Below are 15,554 nucleotides of genomic sequence, written 5' to 3' on the forward strand. Positions count from 1 at the left end.
AGTAGTTAAGTCATCAACTGTGATGTTTTAACACACTGGAAAAATGTTATTTGACTGTTGTGGCCAGGTAGAAAAATAAAATTTAAAAATTTCATGAAAGTGATCCTGAGAAAGACTTTAGGAAGAAAAGCTTTGATAGAAGTATTAAAGATAGAGTGAATCTTAAATTATATAAGAATATTTTGAAGGAGGCAGTGATGATTGTGAGAACTTTTTACCTTTTGCTTAGAATAAATGTGAACTAGAGATTTTTGATGGATCCTTTGCTTGGAGTCTCAAAAAAACCTACCCTCCATTTAGGAAGATTATATGGTTTCTTGTGGCAGTTTTTGGCTCAGTCTGTTGGCAATCAGTAAACTCTTCTAACAAGAATTTTGAGTTTGGGGCGCTTGGGTGGCTCAGTCGGTTAAGTGTCTGCCTTCGGCTCAGGTCATGATCCGATGGTCCGGAGATTGAGTGCTGCTTTGGGCTCCCTGCTCGCTCACTGGGGAGTCTGCTTCTCCCCTCCTACCCCTCCCTCCTGCTCGTGATCTCTCTCTCTCTCAAAGTTCTTAAAAAAAAAAAAATTTGAGGTTTAAAAGTTACAGCTTTAGGGTATATATCTTCGGATTTTGGATTTTCCACTCTAAAATCTTACTTTAAATTGAGGGTTCAAGTTGTCTGGTTTCTGGGTAGTTTGCTGAGTATTAAGCTTTTTGAGTTTGTTTTCTGTTTGATAAGGAATGTAAATTTTGTGATGTAATGAGTTGCAATTATAGGAGGTTACTAGTGGATTTTTGAGAAATTTAAAGAAATGGCTGAATTTGAAAGGATAGTTTACCTTGCAGTCAAAGGAATTTTTCTTGACTAGGATGTGTTCTTAGTGATTTAGTGGGAATGCTCTCTAAGGGATTCAGGCATCTTTTTAGATTTGTAAATCACACTTCAAGCAAGGCTTTTGATAAATTGGTTTAAACACTAAAATTTTGTTTCGAGCCTTTTTTGGTTAAGATAGCTTGCCTTTCCAGTTGTGAAGTATATATTGAGGTCCCCCCCACCCCCCGGGAACTTTGCCTTAAATAGGCTTTTTAGGAATGGCGCTTTATTTCTTCAAATTAGTATTGCTACCAAACTTAACCTTTTGGAATTTAAAAGTACAAATCAGGAAAAGCATTTTATCATCTGATTGGAAATGAGTTACTGAAGAGAGCTCCAGAGAGATGAGTGTTTGAATTCAGCATTTATAGCCGTCTAGGGAGTGAATTTTGGGACTATGTAGCTGTATGTGGTTTTAGCTTCCCTTTCACTAAAATGAGGGATCTGAAAGGTCTGTAAATGAATTTTTTTTTTTTTTTAAGTAAGCATTATGCCCATTGTGGGGCTTGAACTCACAGTCCTGAGGTCCAAGAGTCCCATGCTCTACTGATTGAACCAACCATTTGTCCCAGTAGAAATTTTATCTTCGGAATCAGGTAACTTTCCCACAGACAGGGTCCCTGATTTTTATCCTGATTTTTGACTATATTTATAATCTTGGTCTTTCAATTTCTGAAATAATTCATACCATGTTTCTTTCTGCTTAACCAGTTGGATTCCCCCCCCATGACTGCCCTCATCAAGCTGAAAACCTGTTTTTCAGCTGTAGTGTTCTCTGTCATCACAAATGTATCTTTAAGTTAGGTAGATAATTCTCTGCACTTTGTTCTTTCCCCAAGCAGTTTAAGCTCCCACCTCAAAATTGTTAGGTTGCTTTTTGTATTCTGAAATGGAATGATCTACAGAACAAAAAGTGGGAGGAGAAAAGCAAAGTTCAGAACAAATCACAGTAAACATAAGATTTTTTATTTTTTTAAAAGATTTTATTTAGTTTTCGACAGCGCGAGAGAGGGAACACAAGTAGGGGGAGTGGGAGAGGGAGAAGCAGGGAGCCTGATGTGGGACTCGGTCCCAGGAGCCTGGAATTGTGACTTGAGCTGAAGGCAGACGCTTCACGACTGAGCCATGCAGGCACCCAAACATAAGATTTTAAAAACGATTTATATAATTAAAACTACAACTTATTTTTTCTGTGACTACCCATTCACATAGTTCATACCCATTGTTACTTTCGCTTATTAGCTTGTTCACCTGTTAGCTCACCTGAGACTATAAATTGGGAATTTAACTCAACTGTGTTTTACCCTCCTTTCCTTTCTTTGTTATGATTATTTTTAGCTTTTAGGTAGTGTAAACTTAAGCATTTTGTGGCTTTTTTTTTTTTTTTTTTTTTAAGATTTAGAGGGAGAGCCCACGCGTTTGTGTGCGCCTGTGAGGGGCAGAGGGAGAGGGGTGAGGGAAAGAGATCCTCCAGCAGACTCCCTGCTGAGTGCATGGAGCCTGAGGTGGGGCTTGATCTCACAACCCTGAGATCATGACCTGAGTGGAAATCAAGAGTCAGATGCATAACTGAGCCACCCAGGTGCTCTTGTGGCTTTTGGGTTTTGTGTTTTTGGTTAGAAAGGTCTTCCTTAGTCTGAAGTTATAAGTAACTTAGGTCTCTCGGAATCTCTGTTGATTTAAAAAACTTTGAATCGTTCATCCATTATATTTTTGGTGAAAATGTCTATTTTCATTTTTTCCCAATAATTATTCAGACGTCCCAATACTATTTAAAAACAAACCATTCTTCCTCCTATTTGTAATTTCCTAAATGACTTAGACCTAGTTTTGGAATTTGTTTTGTTCTCTTAAAGTGTGTGTGGGTTTTTTTTTTTTGTCTTGATTGTTATAGCTTTAAAATAAGCTTTAATATTTGGAAGGGATAATGTGTTTTCTTTACTCTCTACTCCCACTTAAAAGTTTCGATTTTGAGTGTTTTAACTTACTTTAAATATAGACATTGGTGTTATTAAGATTAATCTCTTTTCCCCTAATAGAATCATAAACTCTTAGTTATTTTAGTGGGGTCCCACTTAGGGGCATGTTAAGTTTTTACAGTATCAAGATCTCCTAAGGATGTGATAAGATTTACACTTTCCTGAATATTCTATATATATATATATATTCATTAGTCGAATTTCAAAGATTCTGCACATAGCTCCTGTACATTTTTGTTGTTGTTGAGGGCATTCCTAAGATTTTAATTTTTCATTGCTGCTGCCGTTAGATTATTTTTTGTCTGTTTTCTTTTCCAGCTGCTTATTATTTTATCTAGAGAGCAAACTGATTATTAACTTGCCACCTTATTGAATTAAAATTTTTTTAAGGCTGTATTGCTTTTAAAAAAAATCAGTTCTTCAAATAGTACTTCTGTAGCTCAGGGATTTTTGCTGTTTTCTTCATCCCTTCCCTTACCTCCCATTTTACACATCGTTTGTGGCATTCCTGGGTTTTTACTGTGTAATGTTCTATTTGTTGCTTTGTTGGGGACAACATTCTAAAGATACTTTGATCACATTTTTGATGTGTTAAACTTCCTTGTTGCTTATTGATGATACTTTGTAGTTAAGAATTTCACATAAGCATACAAAGGGACAATTTTATAATGTTTCGGAATTTTCGTGTTTGCATATTATGTGGGAAGAGGAAAAAGAAATGTAAAAGGTTTTATTCTGAGAAATACAGGTCCTGGGCCAGATGAATGATGAATAGGAAGAGAGACAAAATCCCCAAAGGTTGGATTAGAACATGAGGAGGTACAGAAGTTGTGGAGACATAAAGTCATAAGGCCCTGCTGTTGTCTTGTGCAGACAAATATGACCATTGTTATTTACTGTCCCCTGACTTGGATTTTGGCAATGACCTAACCCTGCCATTTTGCGGCTTGAGTGAATAGGGAGCTAGCGTCATCATTCTGGTGACTTTGGAGCATACAGAAATACCATGAGAAGTGATGTCTGAGTCCTGCATCAAATGGACAAAATTTCATGGAGTTCTGGCCTTTAGAAGCACCTTATCCCTAGAATCAAGGGTTTGGGGATTAGAAAGTGTTTGCTAACTAACAGTTTATTGTTAGTCTATTTAATTTTATGTTTGGAGGGTATTAGTAATTTGAGTAGGTGTCTAGAGTTGTATTTTTTCTCAAAAGTTTGTGGAAAACATGCACCCAAACAAAAATGATGGTGGTGATGGAAGTAAAGTGGGGATGGGTTGGAAAGAGTTGAGTAAATGTTGACTTTTAGATAGAAAAATAGATTTTTAGTATAACGAAGGGTAAAATTTCCCAGTGGCTTGGAGCTCTGACTTGAACTCATTTTGTAAATTATACAGAAACTGCAAAGATTTCTTAGTAAAACATTCTAGACTCTGAAAGTTGTGAAGGACTAGAAAACTTTAGTCAAAGTCGAAAAGGACTAACCTCTTGATGGTAAGATATGTTTTACTTCATATTTATGAACTTGGAAATTCTCAGTTTCTAAATATTCCTTACAAGTGTTAAGGGTATTAATAGAGATAGATTTGTTGGTAACATAACTATGAAAGTGCTGACCACAGTGATTGCAGAAAGTGATCTGTGGTTGAACCTACTGGGAATAGAGAAACAGGCCAGGCTGTCATTATTATGGCATGGTCAGATAATCAGAACTGGAATGGCAGCTCTTAATTTTTAACTTTGGGAAAGAGGAATAAAAATGTCTCTGGCATTGCATGGCAGGAGTTGGTATAGCACTCTTGAATGTATCCAGAGTTTAGCCTCACATGAGGATATTTGCATTGAAATGTCCCATAGCACACAAATAAAGCAGATAATAGACATTTGAAGCTGGAGTGACATCAGGGCCAAATACAAAATCATGCAATTGAGTAGCAAATGTGAGAGGAGTGCAATGACTTTAGATTTATTTAGTTACCTATGTTTTGTGATTGGTGAATCTATATTAATGAAAATGATTTTATATTTAGCCACATCTCTTACCTTCTCCTTTCCAAGAGTTTCTATCTTTAGATTTTCTGGGGTGGTAGTAGTGATCTGCTCACTTTTCTTTTGGTTTGTAATGCTTAGAAAAATGTCTGACATATAGTAAGCATTTCAGTATTAGTAACTGTTGTTTTATTTTTTAAATTACTGATACTTCTGTTTTGTAAATTTCCAAAATGTTGCAATTTTTTCTTTGCTCTTTATTGTCTATTCTTGTTGGTTTATGCCTTAAAGTTCCTTTAGTATTACTAAATGGATTTTTGGGGGAGGAAGATGAAGTAAACTGGAAATGTTCATCCCTGCCTTGTTTTAACCAGGTACTGCAAGTGTGTTTATTTAGCTAGTTTTTAATGGATATTATGGAGTCTAGTGTGATAAAAATGTTTTAGAAAATTATTTACTGAGTACCTTGTGGCTCAAAGTATATGTAAGCATTTGGCTAAGGTTTGAGAACTTCGCATTTCTTCTTGACAGTAATACAAAGTGTCACTTAATGTCAGTTGTAATCATACAAATGTAAAGTGGACTGCACTCCCAAGGTTATGCAGTGGCAGAGCAAGAATTTGAACAGTTTTTCTACACCCGTCCTTTGCTCTTTTTTGAATGTCAGATCTTAGAGTTTCTTTCAGCAGTATCAAATGAAGATAGATTAAAAATATTAGTTTGAAAATTAATTTTCAGACTAGAAAATGACCACCGATTTTTATTGTGAATCTTTATATTCATTCCAAAATGGTTTTGAAGCAGTGTACTTAACTATAGTTCAATTTTTTTTTAAGTGAAGGAGGAAGGGAAGTTGGTAGGAAAAATAAAATTAAATTAACTGAAGGTTAGTATTCAAAATGTAGTTATGATTTTTACTAATGGTGGAGGGTAATATTTATTGATATTTGTAATTTCACCAAGTACTATGGTGAACATTAAATCTCAATTTTCATAATTCCATGAGGAATGATGTTGTAATGAACCATTAGGTTAAAATTATGCCCAAGAATATGTAAATGCAAGAGCTTGGGATATGAATCCTGGCAGCCTGATTCTAAGAGTCTGAACTCCTAGTCACAGTCCTAAAGACAGCCTTGCTCAGTTTGAGTATCGATTAGTATCTATGATGTTTTGTGGGTGTACATTCATTTTTTCCTAATTCTAGGGTAGGTGACACTATGTAGAAACAGATTCAAAGAGGCTAACTTCTGAGGTTCTATAGCTCATAAATGATGGAGATGGAAATCAAACCCACATCTGCCTAATTCCAAGCTTTGTGTTCTTTTCGGTGTTCCATATTTGTATGTGTAGTATAGGCTTTTGCAGTTAATGTAATTTTTTTAAGTGCTCTCTCTGCCCAAAGTGGGGCTTGAATTCACAACCCTCACAACTCAAAAAGTTGCATGCTCTACCGACCAAGCCAGCGAGGCGCCCCTAACGTAAGGTTTAATTGGATATTGACGTGCTTTTGATAATGTTTTTGTTTTTTGCAGGGATTTATCAAAGATGTTCATGAAGACTCCCTCACAGTTGTTTTTGAGAACAAGTAAGTCATTTTTTATCGATAGAGATCTTAAAGATTGGTTGTGCTAAATTCGTGTTTGCTTCTGGGTGTTCTAGTTTTGATAACTTTTCACCTCTTTCTCTGCCCACAATATATTTGTTATTTTTTCATGACTTTTTTTTTTTTTTGCCAAAACATGTGAACATGAATTAGTATTTTTTGCAAAAATAGATGGCACAAATGGAATTATACTATGCCTAATTCTTAAAATCACAGAATGCTGGAACGATGTTGTAGAAGGCCTTCCAAATGGCTGCTGTTGTGTATTGGGCCACCTTTAATTTACACTTGATATTAATAAGGAATAATATCAGTTTTATAGTTGTTGTAGGGTCTAGGTCTTGTTTAGAAAATGTGTAAGACAGGGCCACCCAGGTGGCTCATTTGGTTAAGCGGCTGCCTTTGGCTCGCATCATGATCCTGGAGTCCTGGGTTTGAGCCCGCATTGGGATCCTCATGCAGCGGGGATCCAGCTTCTTCCTCTGCCCCTCCCCCTGTTCCTGTTCTCTCTCAAATAAATAAATAAAATCTTTAAAAAAATGTGAAAGACAGTATGTTGGGCTTGGTTCAGAAGAGTTTTAAAGGAGCACTGTATAATTGAAGGTCACAAGTCTTCAACTTTCACTTTTAAGCTGCTTCTGGAATGGCCTGAAGAGAGCTCTGCCCAGCAGCTGTTTCATGTAGAAACATGTGTTGGGGTGATTCCTGTCTTTGAGCAGCTGCCATTTCACAGTAATGGTGAAGAGAAAGCACTCAAAAATCTTGTCTCCTGATGTTTTGCCTAGCATCTGCAGTTGGAAGCTATAGGAATTTATTTGCTATTTTATGTGTTAGTGTGCCTCCCAGGCATATGAATGACTTCTTAGAATAGGGAAGAATTTTTTTTTTTTAAAGATTTTATTTATTTATTTGAGAGAGAATGAGAGCACGAGAGGGAAGAGGGTCAGAGGGAGAAGCAGACTCCCTGCTGAGCAGGGGGCCAGATGTGGGACTTGATTCCGGGATTCCAGGATCATGACCCTCAGGTCATGCTGAAGGCAGTTGCTTAAGCAACTGAGCCACCCAGGCGCCCGAATAGGGAAGAATTTTTAACTTTATCAACCCAGTTTTTGCAATATGACACAAAAAATGTTATCTAACCAACAGCCAAGTTTGTTTTAATTTGGTTATATTTGCTATAAAGTTAAATGTCAGCTTTTCCCAAGTTTTAATATTAACATATTCATTGCAGAAAATGTTAATTCTGTTTAAGAAAGTTAAATCTTGTAATTCAGCTGTGCAAAATAACTAATTTTCTGCATTTCTGTGAACATGTACACACAAAAAATGCAGTTAATATTTTATAAGCTCTGAAATTGTTCCTTTGATAGGTCATATAGTTGTAAAATTGTTTGAAATAAGTTGGTTGCACTATTCATTGACAGTGTAGATGTGACATTATTTCGAGTCTAAATTATTACGATGAACTTAAGCTATTAAAATGTATGTACTGTTCCTTGAGTAATTTTGATGGCAATACATAATTAGTATTAATGATGCTAATTTATAAACTTCATTAAGAGTCATGCAAAATCTATTTTACCTCAACAGACTACTTACTTGGAAAAATATAATATGAATGAAGGTTGCTTTTTATTAGAGAAAGCTAAATGATTAACTCACACTCAAAAAATACACACTACCATAGACTGTATAGCTTCCATATTAGGGACTTTTAGAATAATCTGTTTCAGATTTGTTAATTCCTTTTCTGATCTTTCAGCTGGCAGCCAGAACGCCAGGTTCCATTTAATGAAGTTAGATTACCACCACCACCTGACATAAAAAAAGAAATTAGTGAAGGAGATGAAGTAGAGGTATGTATTTTAAGTTTTTGTGTGTGTCTTTTTTTGTTCTAAATAAATATTCTTTTAGGAAAATCTGTTTAGCTGATAGACAATAAATTTCTTTTCTCTAGTCTTTCTATTATTAATTGGCTGTGTAATATATATAGCAGGGCTTGAGTTTGAAATCAGAACTGGGATTCATATATTAGCTTTACCATTTTTAGCTTTGTGGCCTTGGTCAAGTTTCTTTACTATGAAAATGAAAATAATTTGGGAGTAAGAATGATAGTGTATTTGAATTGGTTTGTATGGAATCTGGCACAGGGGGCTGTGTGGTATTGGTTGCTGTTTTCCTTTTTGCTAATTACTTTAAATTTTTTCTTGTACTTTTTTTTCTTAGTATCTTTGTAATATATTAATAGTCCTTTATTGTGATCATTAATATAGTTGATACATAAAAATGTGAAATATTGTAATTAGCATACAGCCTTGTTGAATAGTTTAGAAATGTCCAGAAAATTTTTAAAAGTACAGAAAAACCAAAAGGACTAAATAGGAATTAATGTGAGAAGGAAAAAACCACTGTTCACCATTTTTGTTATTCCTAGGCTCTCTCTCGCCCCTATTTTTAAAAATAAAAGTGGGATTATATAGTGCTGCTGCTTTGTACATTGCTTTTATTCACACTTAGTAGAGTTTGGATGTCTATTTTCAATATGTTAGTGTTGTTAAATATGCTTGATGTTATGTGAAATGAAACATGGAAATAATTGTCAAATAGAGGTGTTGTGAGTCTGTTGGAGACAGAAAATTTGATTTGTGATTTTCAAGAAATTGATGTAATTCCTTCAAGGTGCTCTAATATGCTAAATATATTTTTCTAGTTTATGTAGGATGGGATTGGGGGAACTGGAGGTATAGGAGAACCTATACAGATGAAATATCTGTGTGAATGTTTTTATAAGCACTTAGGAGTACATACTCTGAACCAATGTTCTGAGCACTTGGCGCATGAACTCAGTTATCTGTCTTTTATTTTTTGTAATTCTTAATAGTAAATTTTGAGTTCCCATTAATTGTAGATGTTATATGCTAGGAAACCAAAGAATGGTGGCTCGTTTTAATTCCTGGCAGCCTAAACTCCTTGCCATTCTGAAATTTGGCCTAGATTTTAATTACTTGCTCTAAGTTCACTGGGCACCCTTTTGCTTTTGCTAAATCAAAGTATGTTATAACTTAATTGTGTCAGGGCACCACGAGACCACTCTGTAATGGTATAACCTTCACTTTACTTTTTTCTTTTATAGTTTACTTCCACCAAAAGTGGGAACTAAGAACTTTTTTTAAGATCTGTAGCTGTAGTCTAGGTGTGGTGTGTATTTGTGTCCTTTAGGGAAATGTCATAGATGGTATGGGAAGACACAGGGAAACAAAGTGGGAAACTGTTTGCCGTAAAGTAAGGAGTGTGAAATAGGGTACTGGTGCATACTATGAACTGTAGCCATGATGCTGCTGATTACTACTCTACTTGTTCACTTGGACTTTAGACTCCAGTGAAAATGTTTTTCTCAGTATTGAATCCTTTTCTAATCAATATCTTTTTGTAAGGATGGGTAAAAGAGCTTGATTTGTTTTCATTTTTCAAAATTTCTGTTTTAGAAGTTTTTTCTTACGGAATTCTGGTGATGGGTTAGGTCAAACAAGGAATGACTTCATTTTGGAAATGTTCTAGAATTAGAAATGTGTGGTGGTCAATTTTGAGACTAGTGCTTTTCATACTTTTTAAATTGTTCAGATAATGAAACGGTAAAGGCTCAGATTAAAGGAAAAAGTTGGTGGTGTGCTCATGGTGCTTTCCCCTGTCTCAGACTAAGAAGTTCCTGGACCATCTTTTTGGCCTGCCTCTCCAGCTGTGTACAAAATATCGGTGTAAGAGATGGAATGATTTGAAAATTGATTGCAGTGTTTTCTTTCACATTGTATTTTATGGTTTAGTCTTGGTGAAATTTGTTCCTTAAATTGTGAGAATCATTATCTGAAATTAAGATGTCATTTTTTTCCACTTCTGAAAAATTTGAAAATTCACATAAAGAAGTTTAAAATCGATCTTGCCACCCACGGATTCACTGGCTTTTTCTTTGTCCTTTTTTCTTTTTTTTTTTGGCCACCATTAGTTAGGAAACTGTATGACCTGAAATGTTTAGGAATTATGGTTGTTAATTTTGAACCAAATACATTTTTGAAAATTCCTTACTCTTTTTAAATTTTTAAATTTTTAAAAATTTTAATTCTAGTGTAGTTAACATAGTGTTCATTTAGTTTCAGGTATACAATATAGTGATTGACTAGGTTCATATATATTACTCAGTGCTTATCAAGATAAGTGTACTCAAAATCCCCTTCACCTTTTTCACCCATTCCCCCACCCACCTCCCCTCTGGGAACCATCTGTTCTCTGGTTTGTACTTTGGTTTGTCTCTTTTTTTTTTCCTTTGTTTTATTTCTTACATTCCACATATGAGTGAAATCATATGGTGTTTGCCTTTCTCTGACTAGCTTCTTTTGCTTAATATTCTCTCTAGCTCCATCAGTGTCATTGCAAATGGCAAGATATCGTTCTTTTTTATGGCTGAATAATAATCCGGTGTGTGTGTGTGTGTGTGTGTGTGTGTGTGTGTGTGTACGTGTGTACACACACACACACACACCCCCCACGTCTTTGTCCATTCATCAGTTGATGCACACTTGGGCTGCTTCCATAGTTTGGCTGTTGTAAATAATCCTGCAGTAAATATAGCGGTGCATATATTTATAACCCTTTGAATGAGTATTTTTGTATTCTTTGGGTGGATACCCAGTGGTGTGATTACTGGGCCTTAGGGTAGTTCTCTTTTTAATCTCCTCCTCCTTTAAATTCAAATAAAGTTTAATGTAAAAAATGATATGATACAGAATTATATAAAATAAAAAGCGAACTTTCCCTCTTAGTGTAGGTATGTTTGTACACTCTAGCTTAAATCTCATTTACCAGAGTTGTGTTTTTCTTTGCATTTTTAAAGAATGTTTTTTTTTAAGTTACAGAAATTGGGATTATGTTATATATTTGTGATTTCTGTATTCAGTCAGTTGGGATATAATAGACATTTTCATGCTGTACATACAGATTTACCTGATTCTTTCTAACCACCCCATAATATTTTTTAGTACGGATGTATCATAATTAGAAATTAAAATTACTGGCAGATTTTTTGCTATTGCCAAAAAATAAAACCCAGAGTTAATGTCCTTATGTAAATCATTTTCTGATAGTATGGAATCTAAGTGGTTCACTTGCTAAATTGGAGGCATGTGTATTTAAAATTTTGATGGTACCAAAATGTACCAATTTTGTCCTCCAAAAATGCATTTTGATTTACTACTTCATACTTTTGCTAACACATGGAGTTCAGTCATGACAGTTTAATTCTTGTAGGTCAGGAATGGTTGAATATTGACAATTTCATATGGTTTATCCTAAAAAATTTTTATTTTATTATGTTAATCACCATACATTACATCATTAGTTTTTGATGTAGTGTTCCATGATTCATTGTTTGCATATAACAGCCCGTGCTCCATTCAGTACGTGCCCTCTTTAATACCCATCACCAGGCTAACCCATCCCCCCATCCTAAAATTTTACTACTATAAAAGTGGCTACTTGAGGTTCATATTTCCAGTCAATTTACGAGGCTTACATGGAATTATAGAACATAAATTAGTGTCATGGTCTAATGTCCTCAAGAAAACAGTATATGATTTATAGGAGAGAGATGGTTTTGAAAGGTTTAAAATTCAAAGTTTTATTTTTAAACCCTCTTAGTGCCTTTTTTTTTTTTTCCCTTAGTGGCTTTTTCTTTGACTTTTTATTTAAAAAAAAATTTTTTTTATAGATTTTATTTATTTATTTGAGAGAGAGAGAATGAGAGATAGAGAGCACGAGAGGGAAGAGGGTCAGAGGGAGAAGCAGACTCCCCACTGAGCAGGGAGCCCGATGCGGGACTCGATCCCGGGACTCCAGGATCATGACCTGAGCCGAAGGCAGTCGCTTAACCAACTGAGCCACCCAGGCGCCCTTCTTTGACTTTTTAAAAAGTGGCGTATAGGGCACCTGGGTGGCTCAGTTGGTTGAGCGACTGCCTTCGGCTCAGGTCATGATCCTGGAGTCCCGGGATCGAGTCCCGCATCGGGCTCCCTGCTCAGTGGGGAGTCTGCTTCTCCCTCTGACCCTCTTCCCTCTCGTGCTCTCTATCTCTCATTCTCTCTCTCAAATAAATAAATAAATAAAATCTTAAAAAAAAAAAAGATTTGAAGAAAGAAGAAAAAAAAATAAAAAGTGGCGTATATTTTAAAATCTAACGTTTAGTAGAATTAAATTTTTTCAGTAAGTATTTGCTTGGTTGATTTTGCTAACTTAAGATTGCTAAGAAAATGCTCACCTTGTGGAATTGGAAGTAATGGGAAAATGATTTCTAGATTTTCTTAAGCTGGATATATAATATAGTATTCTGGGATATTGGAAGTGCAGTAGAAAATGTTTTTTCTCCAGTGATTTCACATGTGAAGTGTTTTGTCTCTTATTATAGATAACTGCTTTGTTCAGCAAGTTAGTGTATGAGCTCACACAAACACATTCCATAGGAAGCCTGACACTCAAGCCAGTATATAATTTTACAGGGTTTTCCTCTTGGGTTTAATATATTTGATTAAGCAACTTTTTTTTTTTTTTTTTAATTGTGATGCTTTCTGGTTGAGGTAAGATTGGCAAGTTTCTGTTCTTGTGACATAAACCTTTTATCTTTTACGGTGGCTTGTCAGACATTATGTTTCTATGTCTTTATGTTTTAATTATAATGGGATAGATGCCTTGAGAGAAATAAGGGTAATAAGAATAATTTGAGATCAGAGACTCCCTTACCGGAAAATTTAAGAAAAACTTTTTTTTATTTATTGGGGGGAGGGTTGCGGGTTGGGGGAGAGGTAGAGGGCCTTTGAGATCATGTGAGTTGGGGGGAGGGGCATAGAGGGAAAGAGAGACTGTCAAGAGGACTCCCTGCATGGAGCTCAGGGCAGGGCTGTCTCACGATCTTTAGATCATGACCTGAGCTGAAATTAAGAGTCGGATGCTTAGGGGCAGTTAAGCATCTGCCTTTTCTCAGGTCCTGATCCCAGCATCCTGGGATCGAGCCTCACATCAGGCTCCCTGCTCAGCAGGGAACTTGTTTCTCCCTCGGCCTGCTGCTTCCCTTGCTTGTGCTTGCGCACGCGCGTGTTCTCTCTGTCAAATAAATAGATAAAATCTTAAAAAAAAAAGTTGGATGCTTAACGAACTGAGGCACCCAGGCGCCCACGCTTACGTTAAAATTTTTAAAATTCAGTATTTTTTTTAATGCAAGAGACATGTAGTTTCCATTCTACCTTTATTATATTTTAAAGATTTTAAGATTTTATTTGACAGAGAGCACAAGTAGGCGGAATGGCAGGCATTCTACCTTTAAAAAATACCTCAATTTGATTCTTGCACCCAGTCTGAAAATTTTACCTATCTGTATTTAGTCTGTCTTATAATGCCAAGTTTATTGTTAGTCTTAGTGCTTAGGAAATTTGCATATGTTAAAGAGGTAAACATTCTTGTTTATTATATGGGAAATGGCTATTTTCCAAGACTTAAGAAACCCATTTGTTAAAAGTGTCAGCAACGTATTTGAGAAAATACTATTACATAGGTAGATAAATCACGTTAGTGTGTTCTAGATGTTAAACTTGCTTTCCTAATGGACATTTTCCATTCATAATAGGTTACGATTGTAATGAGATGAAATAGTGAATATAGAGGAACAGTACTTATAAAACTGGCTGTTATGATTAAGTATTCAGTTTAATGGTTAACATTATTTAGAAATTTTCTTAGTTAATTTGGTGAAAACTGGTAAAAAAAATTATTTCTGGTGTTCATATTTGGTTTTGACTTTGAAAAGGATAGATATTATTAACTTGACTGAAAGGTTGATAACATTAGGATCCAGACTGGAATTCCATTTAAGTAACAGTTTGGTTGTGGGTTAGAATTTAGAGGCTGTTTTTTAGTATGGTTTGACTTGGAGTTACTTGGCAGAAAGAACCCTGAAATAGAATTCTGGAATTTGATTTTTCATATTCCATCCTCCACTCCGTGAAATTGGACTTCTTCAGCCTGAGTACTGTTGTGCTTTTAGGTCTTTCACGGGTCTTTTTTTTAAAGCTCTTCCTTGGATTTGTAGACACTTAGAATGTTAAAACAATGAGGGCTATTGCTTTAAAGCGTGATTTGCTCCTTGGGAATAGTTTGGAAATTTAAAGTCAGAATAAAGGGAATTTCTATGAGGTGCTCCTATTCCAGTGATGTAGTCATAAATACAGTAGTCAACGTCTGGGGCAAAGTATACTAGGGCATAGTTTTAATGCTGCAGCATTAAAGTGATTTTTTATTGTGTGAGATAAACTGTTCATTTTGGAAAGAATGTGATTTGACCCACTGCACTCAAGTGGAGCCAGATTCATAGTGTTTGATACAAGCTCAGGAACTTGGATTTAGTTGGCTTTATGAGAATGACTTTGTCTTTCAGCGGTAGAGTTTTTAATGAAGCTTACAGAGGTAGGTTAAGTATAAAATGGAATCCAGCATTTTAATGTTCAGTGAGAAATACAAAGCCTCAAGGCAGTCCAGAATGGTTTATTCTCTTTTTTTGGTGGTAAGCTTACATAGGAAGCCACATGCCTAGAAAATTGTGTTTTGGTGAAAGTAGAATTAGAGCAAAGGGATTTAGGTAATTTAAAGACCCATTCACTCCTGCCCCCCCCCCCCCGGAAACTTTTGAGGCACCCATTCACTAGATCACCAAGAGATACTCCATTCTGTTTAGCTGAACTGCCTTTCTGAGACAGTGTTTGGAATGGGCACTTTCCCTCTTCTTCTTAGGTTTTCTTTTAGTCTGGCATACTCAGGGAAAATGGTCATCAGCACTTACCATTTGGGCCCAGTGGGCCATTTTTAAGAAAAATTTAAGTCTGTTTACATATAATTTCACAGAAGTTAATAAAAGGATGCTCATGGTCCACACTAAGTATCTTAATGAGCATTTAAACATAGCAAATATAGGGACACTTCGGTGGCATAGTCGGTTAAGCGTCTGACTCTTGGTTTTTGCTTAGGTAGTGGTCTCACGGTGGTGGGATAGAGCCCTGTGTTGGGCTCCGTGCTCAGAGCGGAGTCTGCTTGAGTTTC

At 35.8% G+C, this 15,554-nt stretch overlaps 1 protein-coding gene across 8 annotated transcripts in view; it reads left to right on the forward strand.

Moving 5' to 3' along the window:
• FXR1 (FMR1 autosomal homolog 1) overlaps window positions 1-15,554 on the forward strand; it is a 57,801-nt gene that overhangs the window by 13,066 nt on the left and 29,181 nt on the right. For all 8 annotated transcript variants that reach the window (XM_027583866.1, XM_027583863.1, XM_027583864.1 and 5 more), the window contains 2 exons: window positions 6,355-6,407; window positions 8,188-8,281. In XM_027583866.1, coding sequence (XP_027439667.1) covers window positions 6,355-6,407; window positions 8,188-8,281 — 147 coding nt within the window. The remainder of the gene's footprint in view (window positions 1-6,354; window positions 6,408-8,187; window positions 8,282-15,554) is intronic.

Source organism: Zalophus californianus, chromosome 1 (genome assembly GCF_009762305.2).
Source record: "Zalophus californianus isolate mZalCal1 chromosome 1, mZalCal1.pri.v2, whole genome shotgun sequence".
Classification (NCBI taxonomy): Eukaryota; Metazoa; Chordata; class Mammalia; order Carnivora; family Otariidae; genus Zalophus; species Zalophus californianus.